This window comes from Aspergillus candidus (genome assembly GCF_002847045.1).
Source record: "Aspergillus candidus strain CBS 102.13 unplaced genomic scaffold BDW47scaffold_21, whole genome shotgun sequence".
Classification (NCBI taxonomy): Eukaryota; Fungi; Ascomycota; class Eurotiomycetes; order Eurotiales; family Aspergillaceae; genus Aspergillus; species Aspergillus candidus.
In genome coordinates, this window is record NW_020194026.1 from 150,874 (window position 1) to 172,587 (window position 21,714).

The 21,714-nt window shown below is 49.6% G+C and overlaps 5 protein-coding genes across 5 annotated transcripts; 2 read left to right on the plus strand and 3 right to left on the minus strand.

Moving 5' to 3' along the window:
• Positions 1-6,920: 6,920 nt before the first annotated feature.
• Positions 6,921-9,233, plus strand: BDW47DRAFT_105459 (homeobox domain-containing protein). The gene is made up of 3 exons (XM_024812576.1): positions 6,921-7,563; positions 7,629-8,423; positions 8,478-9,233. Exons 1-3 carry the CDS (start codon positions 7,459-7,461, stop codon positions 8,646-8,648), a joined length of 1,071 nt encoding a protein of 356 aa, XP_024672200.1. The 5' UTR covers positions 6,921-7,458; the 3' UTR covers positions 8,649-9,233.
• A 3,252-nt stretch (positions 9,234-12,485) lies between these two features.
• Positions 12,486-13,810, minus strand: BDW47DRAFT_117458 (uncharacterized protein; the record flags this gene model as incomplete). The annotated part of the gene is made up of 2 exons (XM_024815081.1): positions 12,486-13,346; positions 13,424-13,810. The coding sequence occupies 2 exons, from the start codon at positions 13,808-13,810 to the stop codon at positions 12,486-12,488; spliced, it is 1,248 nt and encodes a 415-aa protein (XP_024672201.1).
• A 952-nt stretch (positions 13,811-14,762) lies between these two features.
• On the minus strand, positions 14,763-16,478 carry BDW47DRAFT_117459 (transmembrane amino acid transporter protein-domain-containing protein; the record flags this gene model as incomplete). Its single annotated transcript, XM_024815082.1, has 6 exons — positions 14,763-15,182; positions 15,244-15,476; positions 15,576-15,734; positions 15,790-15,982; positions 16,052-16,303; positions 16,353-16,478. The coding sequence occupies 6 exons, from the start codon at positions 16,476-16,478 to the stop codon at positions 14,763-14,765; spliced, it is 1,383 nt and encodes a 460-aa protein (XP_024672202.1).
• A 2,316-nt stretch (positions 16,479-18,794) lies between these two features.
• On the plus strand, positions 18,795-20,411 carry BDW47DRAFT_125624 (flavin-containing monooxygenase; the record flags this gene model as incomplete). The annotated part of the gene is made up of 1 exon (XM_024816417.1): positions 18,795-20,411. The coding sequence occupies one exon, from the start codon at positions 18,795-18,797 to the stop codon at positions 20,409-20,411; it is 1,617 nt and encodes a 538-aa protein (XP_024672203.1).
• Positions 20,412-20,647: 236 nt separating this feature from the next.
• Positions 20,648-21,316, minus strand: BDW47DRAFT_125625 (cupin domain-containing protein; the record flags this gene model as incomplete). Its single annotated transcript, XM_024816418.1, has 1 exon — positions 20,648-21,316. One exon carries the CDS (start codon positions 21,314-21,316, stop codon positions 20,648-20,650), a length of 669 nt encoding a protein of 222 aa, XP_024672204.1.
• Between the last annotated feature and the right edge of the window lie 398 nt (positions 21,317-21,714).

The window sequence follows — 21,714 nt, forward strand, 5'->3', positions numbered from 1 at the left end:
GCCGGGATGGCCGCCATTGGAGCAGGGGACACTCCTGACTAACTCGTCAGCCACCATCAGTTGTGGACGGTGATACGGCCGCGGGACGAAAACAATGACAAATGCCCAGCGGCGAACGACGAGTTAGTCAACTTAGCCTCGTCAATAGTTACTTGACCGCTGACTCGGTGATTCTGGCTGGAGGGGGGCGGGAATGGTTCAGATACTGGGAAAATACCAAACCACGGTTGCACTGATCTAATGATGCATCTAAATTCCGTTGGCATTGGGATCGGGAAGATCAGCATAGCTGAAGTGGCGGGGGTGTACGGGAAAGAATTCTGGTTGGGGACACGATGCATCGAAAATGCCATCCGACGAACCTCTCGTCTCTGAAAAGCGGACGGAGGGGCGACCAGAGATCGCTCCCGTCTGCGAGATCTGGCATAACCGCCAGTGTCTGCACGATCTATCCCTGGGATCTGAAGGACTGATGAGTGGGGGGGGGATCAGAAAGGGGAGGGCTCGGCCCACACTTGCCATGTATGTAAGGCGACTACCAGGGGAATTTCGGCTGCATGCCCCCTCCGAGGTGGCGGCGACCTGTCAGGAGAAGGGAACCCAGCTCGACTCCAAGAGGGACACTACTCGGACCCACTTGAGATAGTGGATGAGGCGTCCATCCACTCCCGTTGAGGGGACTTCGCTGACTTGTCTCGCAAAGAAATGACAGACGATCCGTGAGTATGGAACAAGTGGGTGGGGAGGAAAAAAGAAAAAAGCAAGGAAGATAGCGTAAATTTCAATACTATGCAATACAATACAAACCAGAAAGGATAACAGCAATACAGAAGAATAAGAGTAAGAGAGCGGGGATGGGTTATAAACAATCCATGGTCAGCAGACGGAACGAGATCCACTAACAGGCCACGAGGCTACGGCTTCGATTTGGATCATGGCCTGAAAACGGGGTTGTTCGGCTTGGACTGGCGTGACCCATACGATAATTTGCCACCCTCAAACCCTACCAGGCTATTTCCTCATCCGGCACGGTAAAACTACCTACCCTTTGTTCCCTACATATGGTGGACGGTTCCCTTTGGTGAGAAGACGCCGGAAATTTGGTGTTCGCTGAACACCCCCCTGCGGCGTCCCGAGATCTCTGCTGCAATGGCTCGGTAGGGGTGATTGCTTAATCTGTCTAACCCTGGCTAACCCGAATCAGGATGCCATACGGGGTGGGATTTCATTGGTACACTCTCCACATCCGTAAACGCGGAGAGGCGTCGGACGTGTCCCGGCTGAAGAACCCATCCCGGTGGATGGGTAGGACTGCGGACAGATTCGAAAGTATGCGGTCGGAGAAGTAGAGGATGAACTTAAGCATATCTATCTTGTCTCATCGCGCTGAAGGAGTTGATCGGGTCTGTCAATCGATTTTGCCCCTAGCCCCAAGCACAGATTGCAAGGGGTGGATCTGACCGCTTGACGACAATACCGAACACCACCAGTGTCTCCCGTCAATTGAGTAAATAGCTGGGATCAGCGCCCCAACCATACTTGATCCAAGGACAATCGCCCATGTGGAGCTGGAACTCCCTGGGCCACATTAAGATCCGACAGAAGTGACGGATCAGAGGCTCAGCCTTCAGATTGACGTGACAGTGACAGTGACAAGTGCCGGGCGGGACAGGCCAAAAGAAAAGTTACTAGCAGACTGAACAATCGGGCGGTGAACCAATGACTCGGGAAAATTGGAGAGGTGCTTTTCCGATCGGTCCATAAGTGGATCCCGGGAACGAACTCGTGAGAGGCCCATCAGGAAACGCTAGAATGGTCCTCACCTTAGTTTGCTGGGACTTGTCCGGGTGACTACTCAGCCCATCATCTCCTTTGCAGCGCTCCACTGGGCCGGCTATCTTCTCGTGGCACTGTTTGTGAAATATGATAAACGTGCGGTTATAGGCCATTTCCATGGTATTTCATCCTCAGGACACTTGGAGGAGCTTCGAATATTGTATGTACATCGTAATCATATGAATGATGCCTGGCGGACTGAGACGCAGACGGAGGATCAGCATATGATCACGTGACTTCATTGTTTGGTACCGTTTTGATTACCGACAATTTCAGAACCCCAGAGACCCAAATTAGAGATTTTGAATTTTACAAACTCCATCCTTTCCAAACTAGCCGTCCAAATAGTCTTTCTCTGAAAACTATTGGATCTCCAACCATGGTTTCTCCCGAGTCCGTCACCTCATGGAGGGCATGTGGTCTTTCAAACTCTTTGTTTTCCAGAACGCCACGGACCATTCGATGAGCCCGCGCAAACTTTAGACCCATACTGGCACCCTCAGTGGCGTCCCAACTCCCAGTCCTTCTCCACCACGCCTGTACGAGGCGAGTGGGGAAAGGAAAAATCATTGGGGTTCCTGGCCATCTTTGGAAAGCCCATCTGCCGTCGTCCAACTCCGACCACCCCATCCCATCGGAGACCAGACCAGCCGCACGGGTCACGTGAACGGCCACTTCATCCGCAATGCCGACAATGTATGCAGTAATTTGTGCTACCACATGTACTACTCGACAAACTGAGATGTCATATGCACGGGGCGACGGATCTTGCATGGTGCAGGCAGACCCGACCAATGAGGTCGAGCTGTCAGGAGCGGAGTATGGTTCCTTGATCAGCGTCGGACCACGCTGGAGGGTTTTACATACCATGCATGGGTGGTAATGTCGGATGCCGCAATCAAGGGATCTGGCAGTGGCTTTTGTTTTATTTTTATGTTTGAATCTAGGGATATGTCGAATTATTGGCGGTTGGTCGAGATGATGACACCTAACGTTTTCTCTATTAGAAAAAAAGAAATAAAGAGAAAAAAGGAGAAATGAAATGACAAACTTCCTTGGGACCGAGTACCAGGTCTGGAAAATAACCACACAACATGCATGATGACGGAAGACGGCGTTCGCCTGCCGTAGATGACGGGGTGGGGCTCATGGAGCTTCCTTGTCCTTGGGTCATCCCCAAGACGAAACAACTGTGGGCTGGTTTCCTGTCATCCGTCTGTCATCCATCTCGATCTTTGAGTTTTCTTCAATCATTATTATTATATTAATTATTATGTGGTCACTTGTGACGATTCTTCTCGACTTCGAGGTAGCTTCTACGCAAACCTTATCATGATCGGAACCCAAGCATCTTCTGAGCGATCGATTATGATCACAGCCTGAGACAGAAACATTGAACCTCTTGAACTGTTCCCTGATCCATCACCTTGCAGCGGGAGAAAAGCGGGTCTCGTGGTTTCTGCTGACCTAGTATCTGTCAGGGTTTGTATACCCGCACGGCCCCTACGTTCTCATCCCGTAATTTCACAGAAATACAAGGTATTTCGCGCTAGGCCGCTGGTACTATACATTGATACCTCGTCAGGCAACAAGTATCTTTTTTTCAAGGCTTAGCAGATTACACCCCAATACCATTAAATACCAGCGATTCGATACCGCTGTGGCAGGACAAACTATGGTTCGAGTTATCAGCCACCTAGCGGCGAGCGGTTACTCTCCGCGTTCTTTTGACACCAGCAAGGGTCATTTTAATGATAGTTGGACTGTTCCCTTTATTGTTCACTTATGTTGTCTCATCCTTTATTTATTTCTTTATTCATTCATTTATTCTTAATACTCGGATCCCACCCTCCCCAAAACACTACCATGGATGCAGTAGACTGCGAATACGAACAAGTAGGTACCACGCGGTTGAAAACTAACCAATGCAACGGATTATTCAGGATGACAAATTCCGAGTACCTCTCCCCTCCCTCCCCTTTCGGCCGGGCGCCCTCCTAAGCCCCCTTGGGTTTAGACATGGCAACTGGACTGTTCCTCAGGCCAGAAAGAGCTGCTTCCTTACTCCTGCGGCGCTGTGCTGTGCTATTGCACATGCATCCATGATTCCATACATGCAGCCCCCATTGCCTCCCACTGCCGTGGCGGTATACCCAGTTTGGTCGTCCTCCAGTTTCACGTTGCAGGGGTGTGTGGTTAGATTAGGTATGTGGTGTTACCCAAAAGGCCGTTCCCACTCGGCGGTTGCCTTTTCAATCCATCTGGTCCTATTTGCTAGTAGCTACTCAGTTCCTTCCTAAGTAGGTAGTAAGTACCTTCCTCGATCGTTGTGCATTCCGGGGAAGGGGGCAAACGGGAGTGAGGGAAGCCTTTTCCGCGAGTTTTTTGACTCAGGCACACCCCACTTTGCGGATTTTTGAAAGCAGCAGCTTTCTTTGACTCCTCCTTTATTTTTTTTCTTCTTTTTCTTCTTCTTCTTCGTTGTGCGGGTGTGAGGGTGGCTTGACGAGTAATGCGTTATCCAGAATCAGCGACAGGTGGATAGAAAAGGGTAAGTAGGATTGGTATCCGCCACCCAGGACTAGCCACATACTACTCTAAACCCAAGATGCCCTGCCCCCCCCTTATAAGAGTGAGCGATTTATTACCACATGCCGAGTGTGAACTCATGGCTGGGTGTAACAGTACCTTATCGATAAAATCGACTTAGCTACCTGCGGGTGTTCCCATCAATCCTTCGCCCCCCCTACCTTCTCTGAGGCAGTCCAGTCCGTGCGGGTTCAATTACGGTACGTATATGGTAGTAGTACCATGTATAGTATATCTGGCCCGATGTTTCGAAATCCTGCCACTCGTATTAGTCAATTGATATCGCTGGGTTTCAGCGGCGTTTTGCCTCGGAGCGTGTCTTAGTGCGAGCCCCTCTTGGACTACTAGGTTAGTCGGCTTATCTTAGTGAGAACTAAGATGTGGGCTGGTTAGTTAGGCATCGTCGAAACTCAAACATTACGCTATGCTACTTCGTCTTCGTGTTCGTGGCCTCAGCAATTTCAGGGTTTAGGTTCCTACTATTGAGACTAGTTGTTGGATAGGAAGGGTGTAATATTCGGTTGGGTTCTCTGAACGTGCGTCGACATTGGATAGTAGAGAATAGACTAGGATATTGCTTTGGAAGTGGTATTACATAAATAAATTAATCAATTTATGAATTGATAAATTAAGTAAATTCAATTTATCAACAAGGAGTTGTGTAAATATGGTTAGTTATGACAGGCATCAAGATGACAGCCAAGACATGATGGTTCATGACTTGTTAGGATCATCAGGCTGCTAAAGTGTCCCACTGCCAGTTATGCCTAGCACAGCACAGCATGATTTGATTAAAACACAGCCATCCAGCCAGCCAGGCCGACAGGAAGAGGAGGCTGATTGGCAGTGTCACTGCCTAGTTAACTTCTATCAATGACACCCAGGCGCAGAGGGATTTTCCAATCATCTACTCCATAGCCGGAGCCACTCCTAGGTCCAAGACAGGTGGCCATGCCTGTTCTGTTCTCGCGGGCCCAAGCTGGGAAAATCATCACCCTCCCCGATCCCTTGGCACCATCTGTCAAGCCAACCTTAAGAGGGAGGACCGGGCGATGGACGGAGGCCTCGGAGGAGGAATGGCTCGGGGGGAGGGAGGATCATGGTGGGTAAATGCGATTTCTTGCCAAATCAGAAAAGTTTATTTCCTCTTTGACATGGTAGTTTTTCATTTATTTTGAATTTCCTTTTTATTCTACTCTTGTTATTTTTGTTATTTTTTTTTTTTTTTTTGGACTTTCAATTGTTGTATTTGTTTTCTTTGGTTCATAAATTTTTGTCTCGCAGGGGAGGACGTCGAACCCCCACCTCACACTTTCTTCTAGCCCCTCCGCTGTCACAGCCTTGGTAATGGGATAATAGGTACTAGGTAATAATCATCACCACTAGGTAAGGTAGGCATTAACATAACAACCATCACAATAACAGTACTCCGTACATGACAACACACTATCTTCAGCACAATGCAACAATAATAGTCAACATCTGTATATACATAAACAATAGCAACAACGTCCATCAAAACGGAAATTCCCAAGGAGAACAATCAACCAGATTCGGAGTGGCAGACTCGGCGGTCCTCCGTACCTAGTTTGTGGCTACTGGATCCACACCCACCCACGATCGTCGGGTTCTGGGAAACCACATCTCCCCCCCTGTTCTCTCCATGGGCGCCGCCTTGGCCTTTTGGGTCAACCGACTTGGGGAGATGGCTGCTAACTCCTTTTCCTCGGCGCTGATTCAATGTGTATTCTTCAGTTTTCTATGTTTTCTTCTTTTTTGCTATTTTCTATTCCATGATCTGCTTTGTTGTTTTGTTTTCATATAGCTGTCTTTTTGATCTTTACACTAGAAACCATAGTTGGTCAAAATGAAGATCATTCAATGACATTCATTTAAATCTTCTCAAATCAGACTATTATTGTTTTTCTGGACAGAGAAAATACATATTAAATTAGTAAATAAATGAAATGTAATGTTAATTGTGGTTCCCTTTTTGGTGGTTTCGCCCCAAGAAAGGGCAGGGTCAGAAGGGAAAATTACACAATACCGAACAAGCATGATTAATGACAAGGTTGAAAATTAAAAGGGCGATCATCGGGAAAATAAAACAAATAAACCGCAGAAATGGAAAAGGTAAGGAAAGAAAAGGAAAGATGAAGGGGAAAGTGAAAATTATTGTAATCAGGAAATAGAATAAAAATAAAATAAAATCAGAAAAGAAAAAGAAAAAGAAAAAGGAAGAAAAAGAAAGGTAAGGAAAATGAATTAAATAAATCAAACTCAAAGGTAAAAGAAAAAGAAAAGGAAAAGAATTAATTGTCTGAACCCCGAACCTAGGAAGAGAAAGAGATCTTGGTCCACCCAGCCCAGATCCAATTGTTGAGCTGCCTTCCTCCTTACTTTGCATAACCTTGGTTCAGCTGGTCCATCGTCATCGTGTGCGGCAATGTCACTGTCCTTTTTAGTAGATTTGTCGCCCATTTCTCTCCCTCGATCTTCATTCGGGATCTTGACGACTACCTTCTCCATCCAACCTTAACTATTCCTCTTAGATTTAAATGATTGACTTGACTGGATTCTCTCCTTCTTCACTCTCCCCTCTATCCTCTCTTTGTTAATTCTCTACTCTTTTTTTTTTCCATCTTTCTCGTCTCCTACTTCTTTAATACTCGGTCTCCCCCATTTCTATATACTCCTCCATTAATTGCTCTCTTTCCTGCTTTCCGTCCCCACCTGATCCTTCGCATTGTCTTTACCTCCCCCCTCGCGAACTATATAATACCGCCGCCATCGTCATCCTGGATTTCCCACTAAACGATTCTCCATGGTTACACCACACAACCGCCATTGACGAGATCACCTTTCAATTTCGACTGACAGTTGCGTGGGAACCGCCGGCCGGTTGTACTGCGTTGTTCCAATCGCCGATCCAGGTCGCATCTCTGCCTCTCGATTTGCAAACGTAGAGAAGGATAGCCTTTTTGTCTTCTTTCCTGCGTGTTACGTTCTTCGCTCGGCGCAGGACTTTTGTCTATGTCCCAGTACCGTGACCTGGGCGAGGGGAACGGAAAAATGGCCATTTCATATGCGAGCGGGATCCCCGCCGATCACAGCCAGGCCCTTCCCTCCTTTCGGGAGGTAAGTGCGGGCGCTCCAATTGCCAGTTGTTGCCTGAATTCGCGGAAGACTGACCTTTTCCGCAGCTGCTCCCTCCTCACCTCCACGACGAAATTGAGTCGACCTCCTACTTCACCTCCCGCCAACCGCCGCGCGAGCGCCCCGCTTCAGCCAGCCACGATGTCTCCGGTCCCCATCCGATGACCGATCCCCGCCCCTACGGCCCAACTTCCAAGATGCCCATGGGAGAAGTTCAGGCGCCCCGTGATTACTCGGTGGCCCCCCCAACCAGAAGTCACGGGGCGGTGCAATCCCGAGTGCACGGAAATGCGCCCGCACCCGCGCCCACACCCCCCGCCACCTCGACGCCCCGGTTCGCTTCTCGAGGCCCGAGCCCCATCCTGCCCCCGATCCGGGACCTTCAGTCAATCTCTGATCGGGGCGCCATCACGCCGACTGCGCCGTTCCCCGATGTACGACCGGTCTCGCGACCCGACTCGTACTCCGCGCAGGACTATCGGGCTGGTCCCGCCCCCATCCACGGTTACGCGGGGTCCATGGGGGACAGGCGGAGTACGGATGCGTACATGGCAAACGGCGGACCGCCGGTGATGCATGGGCAGATGGCATACCCGTACCCGCCCATGTCCTACCAGAGCGACTCGGAGCAGTCGGCTCAGGCCTTGTCGCAAGCCCATCACTCGAACTTTGGCATCCTCGGCGACCCGATCGACTCCAAAAACAAACGCCGACGGGGGAACCTGCCCAAGCCCGTCACGGACATCCTGCGGGCCTGGTTCCATGAACACCTGGACCATCCGTACCCCAGCGAGGAGGACAAGCAGATGTTCATGACGCGTACCGGACTTACAATCAGTCAGGTTGGTTTTCTCTTTTTCGCATACATAGAAAGGTCTCATACTGACATTAAATAGATTAGCAACTGGTTCATCAATGCTAGACGACGCCAGCTGCCGGCGCTGCGCAACCAGATGCGCAACGGGGCCAGTGATTTTGATTCGCAGCGGCAGTCACCATTCAGCGACGTCGACCACAACTCCCCCGAATCGATGCCGTCGCCCCATCGGATGGGGCCCAATCCTTAGATTTTTCCATCCCATGAACAACGCACATCACGAGTTGACGGGACCTCATATCGGATCGAGACGTTTTTGCGTTTTCTCGGATGCCACCAGTCGAGTGCAATCGACCAAGATCATTTTGATACCCTTCTCGCTTCTAATCGAATTTTACCGGCCTTGCATAGGATACACGATCTAGAGACGTCCCGTTCAGCAAGGGATTTCATAGAACAACCCTCTCCCACCCACAGTGGCTTTGGCAGCCTACAGAGAGAGAATACTTGCATTTGTGGTGTTTTTTGGTCACGTGGTGTTTATTTTTCATCTTATAGCCGTCGGTCTGGCGCTCATCGCATTTGATTTCTTCTTTGCTTTTTTTTAATTTCCTTTGTCAATCTCCTTTGTTATACTCTCTTGGGCACCAACAGGTTTGTTTACCAGGAAATTGAGCATCTCGATGAGTGTATAGTATACTAAGTATGGATGATGTGATCATGTCAAGCTAGATTTCTTTTCCTTTTTGGTTTCTCTCTTATTTTGGTCTGGTTTAAATAGAATGGCAATCAGGAATTCCTTCATTTTGACTTTCTGCAAATTCATTCAACTAGTCAATTAGGTTTGTAAAGAGAATAGGAAAGAAACGAACGACAGAAGCAAGAGAAAACACTAAAACAAGGCAAACATGGTTTCGGACACTTTCCTGCCTGCCAAGTTGGGAGAATCCATGGAACCGGCTGCCTGGTCCTGAACTAACCTTAGTTGTGGCTGTCATTTTATTTTTTATTTTCATTTTTTATTTTCGTGAATTTTCAATTTCTTTCTGTCTACGTCTTCCCTTCGACCGTTTTATCCTTTGACAAGACATTCTAAGGATCGTGTATGTGTATAATACATTTATGCGTATATCTCTCGCACATTATACATACAACCCAGTATGTAGTCAGTCACCCCTAACCTCTCGTATCTACCACACACATGACAAGCCTAAGCAAGTCAAGTCAGTCAAGTAGGTACCTTGGTAGTACCACCGCATTAAACGAAATAGGCAAGTGGCCTCTTGTAGTCAGAAACAGCCTAGCAGGCTATGCTCAGACGCTGTCATCCAGTGACACTAGGCTTAGTTAGTGGTAGTGGGGAAGGGGCAAGAAGAGGCGGGGACAGGATGAACGTCTACGGAGCCGGTGAGTGTTTGTTGGCTAATTGTGGGGGCATGGAGGGAGGTGCTGTTGGGTGTCAGACAGAGGTAAACTACCTTAGGACAGGACTGGTGATCGCCGGGTGGGTTAGCACGTCATTTTCTTTCTTATATTTTTTTTTTGTTTTTGCATTTGGGCTGTTGTTTTTGCTGTTGTGTATTTTGGAGGGTGGTATGGAGTGGAATTGTTTTTATTGGGTATATCCTTATTACTCATTATTTTGATAGTTATCTTCGTTGTTTATAGGATTTGGTTGAATTCGAGATGTTAGTTAGATTGCCCAGTGCTAACAAGGAAAGTATACACCGAAGGGATAGTACCATCTCAATCCACTCATGAATCCACTTTCCCTTCAGAATAGGCGTATAGTAAGTACCTACCTAGTAGTATTCACTATTTGGTGACTGAACAGTAGGTAAGAAAGAGTACCGCGATCAGATCTCTCCCCCCTGCTGACACTAACCACTCCCGTCGTAGTACCTGACTACTACCTGGAAGAACTCCCATGATGATACCCTAGGTGCTCCGGCACTCCGTGTTAATCGGCACAATCTTATCGGAGAAAGTACCCTTCCAGTAATCATTGGCTGATCTGCATCCACTTCCACGTATCAATACATGACAGGACATGACATGACATGACATGACATAGCGTATCATGACTTGCCTACCCACTTTTAAATATGTATGTGCTACATATGGTCTTATGCCCAACGGGCCGCATCTGCATACCAGATTATATATTATTGTCGAATATTATATTATTATATTTAGGAAATAATAATCAAATCACTGACAGTCGTGGCATCCGATCTATCCATGCACGGGAGACCCTCAAATAGGAAGAGCACCTTCGATCCCTCCGATCTATCTGTCACATGGCGGTGATCGTCTTAGTCTACAGGGTTTGATTTAAACCTGACTGACTGACTGATTGAATTGACATGAGTTGACTGTTCTCGGACCCGAAGATCGACGACTAGCTTGTGGCTTAGGCTTGGGCTTGGACGAATTCTTGGGATGTCACCCGTTGACGTGAGGGGGCCGTTCATCGGGGTTTGGTCAGATCGGTAGAGCCCGAGGATCCACGTACCTCCCACTTTGCTTGTCTGTCTTTGGCCTGCTGCTACTAACCATTGACTAATGACGTGGTATTCTAATCTGCTTTTAGAACTTTTTTTATCACTTTTTCTGTTTATTCTTGAAGTGTTAGGTGGCGTCCCCGCTTTGGCAGATCGATCGATCGAGACGTTTTTGGTCTGAGATCTGGCTAGGCAAAGCATGACTTCATTGGCACTGCACTACATACCTACCCAGGACTCTCCTAGGTTGAGGATCATAGATTGGGCACCAGGCTGCTGCAGTCCAATGCCTCGTATTTCGTTTCGACATCAACAAAGTACCTACCTACCTATCTATCTACCTACCCACCTCCCTTCCCTCTACCCACCCACCTAAGGAGGTACCCCCTGTCAACAGTGAGAGCTACCAACCTAGACAATGGTATGCCGAGAAGATACTATTTCTTGTGGCTTTTAATATCCGGGAAACGGTTTGCCCATCTGCACCCCACCGGCGATCTCCCTCGGGTTGGGTCGATCTGTGTGGTATTATAAGCTAGGTATTATTATCGATTACTGGCGTCTTAAGGGATCTCTGATCAGATCTGACAGTGGTGATCTATTTCCCTCATCATCGTAATATTTTAATTCTTTGCCCTCCCTTCCCCCTGTCAGCCTGATACTCGAATGGAAGCCGTGTAGCATTACCGACATGCAATAATTCCACCCCTTGTTACTGGCTAGCGCGGGAGACGCTCCTGAGCCACCACCTACCTACATACATACATACCCCGACATGTAGGGAGGAAGAGCAGTGGAAAGAGATCCAAGATGGTGCAGTCGATCCGTGCGCCCCTTGGTGTGGCTCACTGCCCACTTAGGACCAACCTGCAAGGCGTCATCTCATGTATTTGATCCCCGAGTGCATGTACGGTCGATCAGTCAGTCAGTCAAGTCGCCACCCACACTCAAAACTCTCATACACCCGCTGCGCCTTTCTGCCTAATCGCAGCCCCACGTCTCCCTAACGTGCCTTACTTGGCCTGCATCGATTTTGGGTGTCCGTGCCCTGGTCCTTGGGTCGGACGGACGGGTGGGAATGGGATACGGTGACAATTTCCGCTTGCGAGCCGCTACCCGCGGCTGCCTTGCTTGATTCTCGTCTTTTGTTTCTGGCCTCTGTCGAGGGCTTTTTGGAGGATGTGTCCCGGTGGAGTAGGTGGGTGTTGATTATTGATGTATCTGTGTCTGTGTCTGTCTGCGAGGGATCGCTGGAATGCTGTCGAGCTGTTTCCGGTGGTTTGGGTTGGTCTGTCTGTTTATCGAGGATCGATTCTGTGGTCTAATTCTAGAATGGTCCTTGCTTGCCCGGTACGTTTCTATGTGAGGCGGTAGGTCGTTCCTCAGAAGCAATATCTTGATGTGTATCCACTAATGTTGATACTATGTGGCCTTTACATCCCGCTACCCTGTACTCTTCTCCGTTGGACTTGGCAGAAACGTAATGAAATGCCCTACATCACGCCACCCCAATGCTATAAGCGGAATATCCTATAAGCGTATACCAAGAACCCTATTATACTATGTACGGATATATACAGATCCTACCCAAACAAATACTCCCACCACCCTTTCTTCCACACCCTCCCAAACCGATGATTCACACAAGCTTGGGCACTCCCAAACCCCTCCGCAGAGCTATGTCGCTGCCCATTCCCCCACACACTAACCGGCAACACACACAAACCCCCATGACCGCCGTCTTCACCCTCGGCCTCCCCCTCCCCTTCCCCAATACACAACGGATCCCTCATCTCATGAAACGGAGCCCACGTCACCCGCCGCGAGCCATACCCCCCTTCCTCCTCCGCTAAATCCCCAATCCCCTCATCAGCAGCCACCGACCGCCGTACAAGCCAATGCGTCGGCGCCAGCGTCTGTGACAGCACATCGATAACCGCATCCGTGAAAACCCCAGGCCCCGTAACCTCCAAAATAGTCGGCTCGTCGTAAGACGGCTCCGCGCCCAGCATCCCACCATGTCGCTGCCGATGCTGCCGCGTGTGCGACAGCACCCGCACGATCGCCTCCCGCAGGATCGGGCTGAACCGTCGCGGCGCGAACATCGTGTACTGCCCGAACCCGTAGCTGCGGCTCCAGTGCCAGTCGCGCTTGAGCTGTGCTGACGCGTGCGGTTCGTCGATCTCGACGCCTAGGACCAGCGAGTGTGCTTGTGGGGTGTCGTTCGCGTCGAAGAAGGGGAGGAGCGCTGGGCAGTTGGCGATTGAGCGCGCGGGGAATGCGTCTGTGTCCGCGTAGAAACCCCCGTAGTACCAAAGGAGGAGGTAGCGGAGGAGGTCGGCGCGGAGGACGTGGTGTGGGTAGGATTTGTAGAGGGTTTGGAGCTCGGGGACGGACGCGAAGACGGTGTTGATGAAGGTTTTTGCGTAGAGGGTGGTTACGAGCTGGTTGGCGTGAGTGTTAGGGAAGCGGAGTTGGAGAATGAGAGGAAAGGAAGTAAGGGAAGAGAGTGAGTGCGTACGGAATAGTCCCATTGATCTCGATTCACCTGCTGGAATAGCAGCGAGTCTTGTCCCCGTTTGGATTTTTCCCGTCCCAGATGTATCTGCCAGATATGTCGCTGTGCGGTGTCGTCGCCCTTGCGCACCTGTCGCACGGCGGTCTCGATCGCAACCAGCGCGTCGGAGACATTCTTCTCGAAGCTGAGGTCGGGGTCCGACCGGAAGGACGAGCGATATAGATAACGGGGGGTACTCTCGACGTCGTAGTCGGGCGCCTTTTTGTCCGCGCGATTGTTGTTTGTTGTCGGTGGGGGCGACGGAAGACCGAAGATAAGAAAGTACAGGACGACGCCGGAGATGAGCAATAATAGACGCGGGAGCAGCCGCCTCCGCCGGCGGGGGTACATTATTATTTCTGATGCTTGTTTTTTTTTTCCAGGAGGAATAATGGTTAAAATGCAGGAAAGATTGCGAGGATTCGACGATGGAATGGGCAAAGGCAAGGGCAAGGGGCGGCCGTCAGCCGTCCTGGGGTCCCTGCGACGAACATTTCTTACAGGAAATGAGCGTCGTCCGGGTTGGGTGATCCAGGTGGCCTAATAAGGCTGTTTGAACGAGCTAATTCCTTTCTGAGAGAGCAAAAGAAACATCTGACGTGGATGGACGAGTGGGCGTCAGAGCGGAGGGAAAAGAGTGGGGACAGCTGGGACGGGCGTCGATTTAGGGCTCCTCCGGACATGTAACAGATTTCCCTTTGCAGCCAACCAGGTGATGATCGGCTATTTTTAGATGGCTGTTTTCGAGCATCGATCGCGATCGTTCATCCCAACTGGCCATTTGCTACAGACAAATGGTGCATTAATGATGAAAAGCAGATCTGGTTCATAGGGCTAGAGTTAAGATGTAAATAAAGTTGTCCTTCGATCTAGGCTAAGCCTTTACCAAGACGCGGCCGGTCACGTGTCAGCTCCACTTGCTATCAGATCATATCCATTGATCTGTATATATTGTCAGTTCAAGTATGTGAGGCTGGTTGTAGGGAGAGAGTTTGTAACTATGCGTTGGTGCTTGTCTGGAGTCGTGGTGTTGTAGGAGCTGACTGCGTGTTCACAGCCTCATCCCTTATCGTGAAGCCAAAGATCACTAAGAAATCTAGCTATCGTGCTATATATGCAAGGTTGGAATAGCGCAAGTCGTAGATTGCCGAAAAATTGTGTTGTATCTCTTCGTTTATTTATCAAATTCCGTCTGTTTGACCTAGGAAGAAGATAATGAGCCCAGTTATTTTGAGTACATTGACGTTCATTAGACAAGTATAGTACGAAATCATACACAACCACACTTGTAGTAGTTGTTATATCATGAATTCGAGTTATCAGCACATGACCACGCTGAGGAGCCCGCCGCAGCCTTGCTAGACGCAATAATACTGAGTACGGAACCATACGTCCCAGAAATCATCAAAAAGAACCCTAAAACAATGACTAGGACGCTCCAAACCACCAAAAACCTCCACTTCACCGTCGGTTGCTCTCTGCCGCTGGCCCAGTTGTCATACAACCACATGCACCCCATCGGCTGGAACGACATAAAGGCCCCGAGCAACGCCCCAATCAGAGATACCAGATCGCCAAAGATGGGGATCCCGCTGGCGATGAGGTAGGCGGCTATTGTGGTGGCAAACGTGCAGCTGAGCCATGTCGCCCAGTGTGTGATGGAGTTGGATACGAGATGGTCGGACCCGCGCAGGATGCGGACGAAAATGTATTTACTCGAGAACTGGAAGGTGTTCAAAGTCAGATCCTTCAGCATCGATTCGATTGATCGGTAGGCGGCTTACATGGAGGACGACAATCGAGCTGACGACCAAGCCTGGGAGGGAGATTCCGTAGGCAACTTTTTTGATCAATGGGCCAGCAGATCCGAGGGCGGGAGACGCCACGTATGAGCCGCAGTAGTAGTACATGACGATCCCGACGACAAGGTAGACTGCTGTCACGCCACCCTGGCAGAGTAGAAGGGGTCGATTGTACTGCGAAGGGTCCCGCATTTCGGCGGCGATTGGGAAAAACCCTAAGTAGATAGTTGGCATGTATGCGTCTAGCCGTCGTGTCTTTCGCGTTTGTCCAGCCCACTCAAGAATAACAAACTAGAAAAGAAGAAATAACTCACCTGGAGTTCCGCAGTAGGCGAATACAATCGACGAGACGGCAGAAACCGCTTTATCGAAAGACGGATAACCAACTAACTTGTAGTCCGATACCCAGATGTCCCCGTGGGGAGCTGTCGCCGGTCTGTCTTGTATGCCAACTGCGATAGTGACTATCATCACTGTGTAATAGTAAACATTTTCTGTCCACTTGAGATGTATAGTATAGTATCGCACCAGCAGTAAAAACACATCCTAACCCTATCCAAGCAACCCATTTGATTCCTCCCAATGTGCGAACACTGCCCACAGCGAAGGAGACAATAGCGGCTACTGCCACAAAGACAGCCGTACAGGTTCCATGGGCCGAGACAGCGTTCAGACCGATAGATGTACTCAAGAGGGCCGAGCCCATGCAGAATATCCAAGTCTAGAGTGCTCGAGTCAAAAAGACACAGTTGAACACATGTTTGAATACAAGAGACTCACAAAGACAGACCGCAACACCAAACACTTCCCGACCTACACGACCAAACATCAAGGCCCCCGCATCGTCGATTCCATATACCTCGGGATGCCGTAGCTTGAAAGCACCGACTATGTAGTTAGACCAGGTCGTGATGGCCGCTACCGCACAGATGCATATCACCCCCGGGATCATGCCCAGGGTATCGAGGATTCCCGGCATGGCAAGGACACCAAGCCCGAATTGGGTCTTCATCATCAGAGCTGTGGTTCCAATCCATCCGACCTGTAGATTGTCAGTCGCAAGATTGACTACTGAAGGAAGGGTCCCGGACGTTGCGGTAATTTGGCCCGTGTTCGGTGATCTCGCCGAAGACTGCATCTTGGGTGACGGGCGCCTTGTCGAGAGACTCGAATGACTTGTCGATCGATTTTTTTTGGCCATCGGTTGTGTCTGACATGCTGTGTGAAAAAATCTCAAGGGTTTGGAAATATGGACAGGGTTTGCGATACGAGAGGGGAAGACAGAACTCTTGTATAAGTTAGGGGTATAACCGCAGTCCCTTCTATAGTGCGGGGATAACGACGATTGGAACAACTATGATTCCCACGGAAGATGCCATAGGCGATAGGCCAATCACTTGTTCTCTAAATTGGAAAGGCATCTCTAAACGGTTTCGCGTTACATCAACCGGGTTGGCCCTTACCGCTCGGTACAGCTAAACTCGCGCTTTAGGCAACAGATTCCTTATCTAGGAAGATAGTAGCGCGACTCGACTAGTTTCGCGATACTAGGAAAGGAAATGTGCCACGGGTATATGCGTGGAACATGAGGTATTCAAGTTTTTGGCTAAAAGCTACCCCAGGCCACGTTTGGTAGTGCTCAAGCGGGGTTTGGCATGGGCAAGGGATTGGGACATGATGGAACTCAGGACAGAAAGCATGGTGACTTCCGAATTGCAAGTCAATTTGAATCCATGGGCCCCATCTACATACAACCTCCCCTCAATACGTATCTCGCAATTTACGAGGAGTATTCGACAATAATCCTGGCTAGTAAAAGGCGGGAATTGCGTGATTTTGGCACTAATTCCCTCGAGTCCTTCTAAATATGAGGGCGACCCCTCAAAAGTCTCTATCTTTCCAAGGGCCAAACAACATCAATTTTCGTAGCCAAAACCTTTTCTTGCATGGCAATCACACTCATAACAAACTGGGCAGGTGAATCCGGAGAGCGATAGGCAAGCAAGCAGCGCTTCCTTTGAAGGCTATAGGCCCTGGTTTGCGTCTGTGATACAATATCTCGGTTAGGTGGAGTCGAACGGAACGGTGTGGGGCGCGCTACGGCCACTCCATCCGCCATTTTACCCCGGTGAAACAGGTCGACCATTGCACAAATGATGGCTGCACAGAGGCACATCGTGTGGCGGTTTGTTTTGATGTCATATTGTGCAATATTTTTTGATGAAGGCATTTTATGTTAGATGTGCTGCTTTGACAGGATGGTAAGCATGATTTGAGCAAATGCGCCCCAGACGCTTTACTATTCTCCGGACAGTAATAGGCTGGTGTCTTCCAGGATTAAACCCCAGTCGTGATAGTGGATAGGGATGTTATCGCGAGTTTTTGATAAGCTGGAGAGCACAGTCCCACTCAAACATGGGCCTAAGACAGCTTTCACAAGATATTCAGTTCGCTATTTATCGTTAAGCAGGAACTGGCATATATGAATTCATCGTGGTGGGTATAATGCAAAGACAGTACTTAGATGCCTAGACACAGCAAAAGATTTGTTAGTGACCTTAGTGACTAAGCCTGTCCAGGCAGTGTCTAAATCTGATGCTAGTCTTAATCACAAGTCTATGTTGTCCACCGTTTGCCCTGGGTGAATATAACTTTGGATTGTATATATTGTGGTAAGAATGTATGAAATTGACCAAAACCAAGAGACTGTACTGGTTGTATGGAAAAAAAAGATGACAAACTATATAAAGAATAATACTTTGCAAAGGTGTGCAGCAGCTATACGTGGCCAGCTTACATATTCCATATATATAAATCAATTGCTACTTCCCCTAGTAACGCAGGACATAAGTTGCAAAAAGTCCGACCAAATTCTGTGATGACACCGCTTATCAGAATATGGATCTTTGCCATGTTCAATCGCCCAAGTGACAGCGATTCAATATTGACACCTTTTAGTCAAGCCTACAAATACTTTTGTTTTCAACATCCATCGCATTCTCACATCTAGTCCCGTGATAGGCTATTTATTCGTTTGTAGTGATCCTCCATCCTGACCAGGACACCCATATTCATGTTTAGGTCTCGCTCAAAGTCTCGCTAAGCCTAATGGCAAACGTTCAGTCCCCCGGTATTCGGGTCCGTGCCAGCCATCAGAGACCCGGAGAATCACGAGAATACCACAAACTCCGCCACCCTGCAACCGCCATCGGACGACAGGACCGTAGTGTGGGTGTGATAAGGTGCGCGAAGCTTATCGTGGGCTGGTCAGGGCTCATGGTGGGTGTGCTCAGCAGGCCATGAACGGAGACATGGGTTTCACAATGGTTCTGCCCGAGCGGGGAAACTGGAGACATCGGAGCGCTTGGAATAGCAGGTTGGATCTACTTATGCGTATTTCATGATCGCTTTTGATGTAAGAATGAGAAAGCTATAAAGCGGCAACCACATCCAGACTATCGCAAGTCGTATATCGCTGTACTCTTTTCTTCCAACACAACTTGAGCCCCACATTCCAGCTCGATTATACAATCATGGGTTCATACGTGGACGACGACTTCCTCGACGCGATCATCGTCGGTGGAGGCTTTGGCGGCTGCTACCTCCTCCAAAACCTTCGCAAGTCAGGGTTCCGCGTGAGAGTTTTCGAGGAAGGCCACGGGCTAGGTGGCGTCTGGTGGCATAACCGATACCCCGGCGCCCGCGTCGACAACAACACACCATTCTATGAATTCACCGACCCCGAGTTATGGTCCGAATGGGAGTGGTCCGAAGCCTACCCAGGTCAGAAAGAGATCGTTGAATACTTCAAATTCGTGGATCGAAAGTGGAATCTCAGCCAGGATATCACATTTGGCACCAAAGTGACGGATGCAACGTGGGATGCTGCGCGCAGGCTCTGGACTATCCAGACAGATAAGGGCTATGTCGTCTCCGCTCGCCATCTTCTTCTCTCTATGGGCTTTGCTTCCAAGAAATATATCCCCCACCTCAATGGTCTCGAAACGTTCGAGGGCCTCAAATGCCATACTGCCGATTGGCCAGCCCATCCTGTCGACTGGGCCGGCAAGAGCGTCGCCGTGATGGGAACTGGCGCCACCGGGGTGCAGGTCATCCAGGAGCTGGGCCCGAAGGTCGGAAAACTTGTTGTGCTGCAGCGATCCCCAAACTGCGCACTTCCGATGCGACAAAAAGCCTCCAAAAAACCAGTGGATAAATCAAGATACGCGGAACTGTTCCGAACCATGCGCCTCTCTCAGACAGGGTCAGATAACATGCTAGTCGACCGACGAGCTAAGGACGACACGCACGACCAGCGCATGGAGCTGTACAAAGCACTGTGGGCTCGAGGGGGATTCGCGCCCGTGCAGGCCAACTACTTCGATTTTATGACCGACCTCAACGCCAATCATTTCTTCTATCGATTCTGGCGCGATCAAGTCCGGCAGCGACTCACGCGGGACGATCCAGACTTGATTGAGAATTTGGCGCCTGAGAACCCGCCATATCCGTTTGGTACCAAGCGGCCTTCTCTCGAACAGAATTTCTACGAAGTCTTCAACCAAGATAATGTGGAGCTAGTGCCGCTCAAAAAGACGCCAATTTCGCGGATCGTTCCTAACGGGATAGAACTGGAAAACGGGACCACGATAGAGATCGACGCCCTCATCCTCGCTACCGGATTCGATGCCGTGACGGGCGGTTTCTCGCGGGTCAATATCCGCGGCGTGAAGAACAAGACTCTCAAGGGCGAATGGGCCGATGGAGCGAGAACCTGTCTTGGAATGGCAACTTCGGGCTTCCCCAATTTGTTCTACCAATATGGCCCGCAGAGCCCAACTGCTTTTGCCAGCGGCCCATTAATCTCGGAGATCCAGGCAGACTGGATCATTGCAACTATGATGTATATGCGAGAACATGGGCTTTCGAGGATCGATGCTAAACCTGAGATGGAGGAGGAGTGGGCTTGTATCACGAACGAAGCATGTTATCAGACTTTAATGTCGCACAATGAAACAACGTGGTATATGGGTGGGAATGTCCCAGGGAAGAAGCGAGAAGCGTTGGGCTATATTGGAGGTTTGCCCAAGTATCAGGGTTATTTGAAGGAGTGTGTGGAGAGCAGGTGGTCGAGTTTTGTATTTCAATAGGCTTTATATGCAATATTATGATGAGTTTTGGTTTTCGTGCATCTCTCTTTTCATCCACTGGGAAAAAATCAATTTGCGTCTTGAGCCACGAAACAAATGATACCGTTTACCACGTGTACTTGGATGCCAAAATGTATATCTCCTCTTGTTTCCGGATTCCATGATCCATCATGATACCGACACATGCTAGCAAGAGTACGAAGCAGTATAAAATGCGAAGATATTTACTACCAGCTCTACAAGACTGAACTGCGAATATTCCAATAAGCATCAATGCCACCCCGCGCCCCCAAAACCGGATCCAAATCCGCATCCTTCACCCTCCACACAGCCTCAAACCCAGCAGCGTCGGCTCCCCCTTCCGACCAACCCCAAGTCATCCCCCTCGGATACGCCCCCATCATAGTAAACCCAGACACCTCCAGCTTCCCCACAAACGCCGCGGGATCCTCCGCCTCGATCCGATGCGCATCCCCTCCGGTCAAGCACTGCGCATCGGAAATCAGCGAATTTCGATCATACGACTTATGCGCCACACCCGCCGGAATGACGAACAGATCGCCGGCCTCGACGTCCGTGAAGAGCGCGCCGTCCTCGTAGGCAGTCCCGTAGGTGTGCTTTTCGGGGTCGTCGCCTAGGTCGGCGGTGCCCCAGCGGATTCTGCCCGGGCCGGACAGCACGACCATTACTTCGTGGGTGGCTGGGTGGTAGTGGGATCGCTGGTGGTGGCCGTAGGTGGTTACCCATTGGGCGTCCCAGCCGTTGTGTTGGAAGGTGCTGAATGCGAGGGCTGCGTCGACTTTTCCGTCTCGGATGAAGCAGTTCTTGTAGAGGAGGAGGGGCTTGGGGGAGTTGGGGATTAGGGTTGTGGGTTTGATGGTGTAGGGGATGATTTGGCTTGGCATTTTCGGTCCTTTTGGGTGGATTAAATGATCTGTGGGGTATTGGATGGATCGAGGGAGATGTTACGAACGTCTTAATACATAGTGTATGGGTGTATCGCAGTGATGCTTCCACCTGTGGGGTCATCATCTCCACCCGGGTGATTGAGCCGATGGTGGGTCTAGAGATAGGAAAGTCACTCCGCCATACCAATGTTTGTGATTCGCAGTGCGTGGTCTGTGTGCTTCAATCTTTCCTATCTCAATCTGCGACTACGGAGTCCCTTTCCACATTGATATACATATTCCTTTGAGTAGACTTGGGAAGACACCTGGAGTGTGGCCTGTTTGAACTGCCATGAACAAGGTACGATCTAGCGGTGTTATATGGACTTCAATGTGCCTTTTGAAGGTAAACCACC

Bases quoted from the DNA above. Each gene is read 5' to 3' on its own strand.
- BDW47DRAFT_105459 (XM_024812576.1), top strand. From the start codon at position 7,459: ATGTCCCAGTACCGTGACCTGGGCGAGGGGAACGGAAAAATGGCCATT. The intron at 7,564-7,628 runs GTAAGTGCGGGC...CCTTTTCCGCAG, and splicing joins CCCTTCCCTCCTTTCGGGAG to CTGCTCCCTCCTCACCTCCA. The intron at 8,424-8,477 runs GTTGGTTTTCTC...GACATTAAATAG, and splicing joins CCGGACTTACAATCAGTCAG to ATTAGCAACTGGTTCATCAA.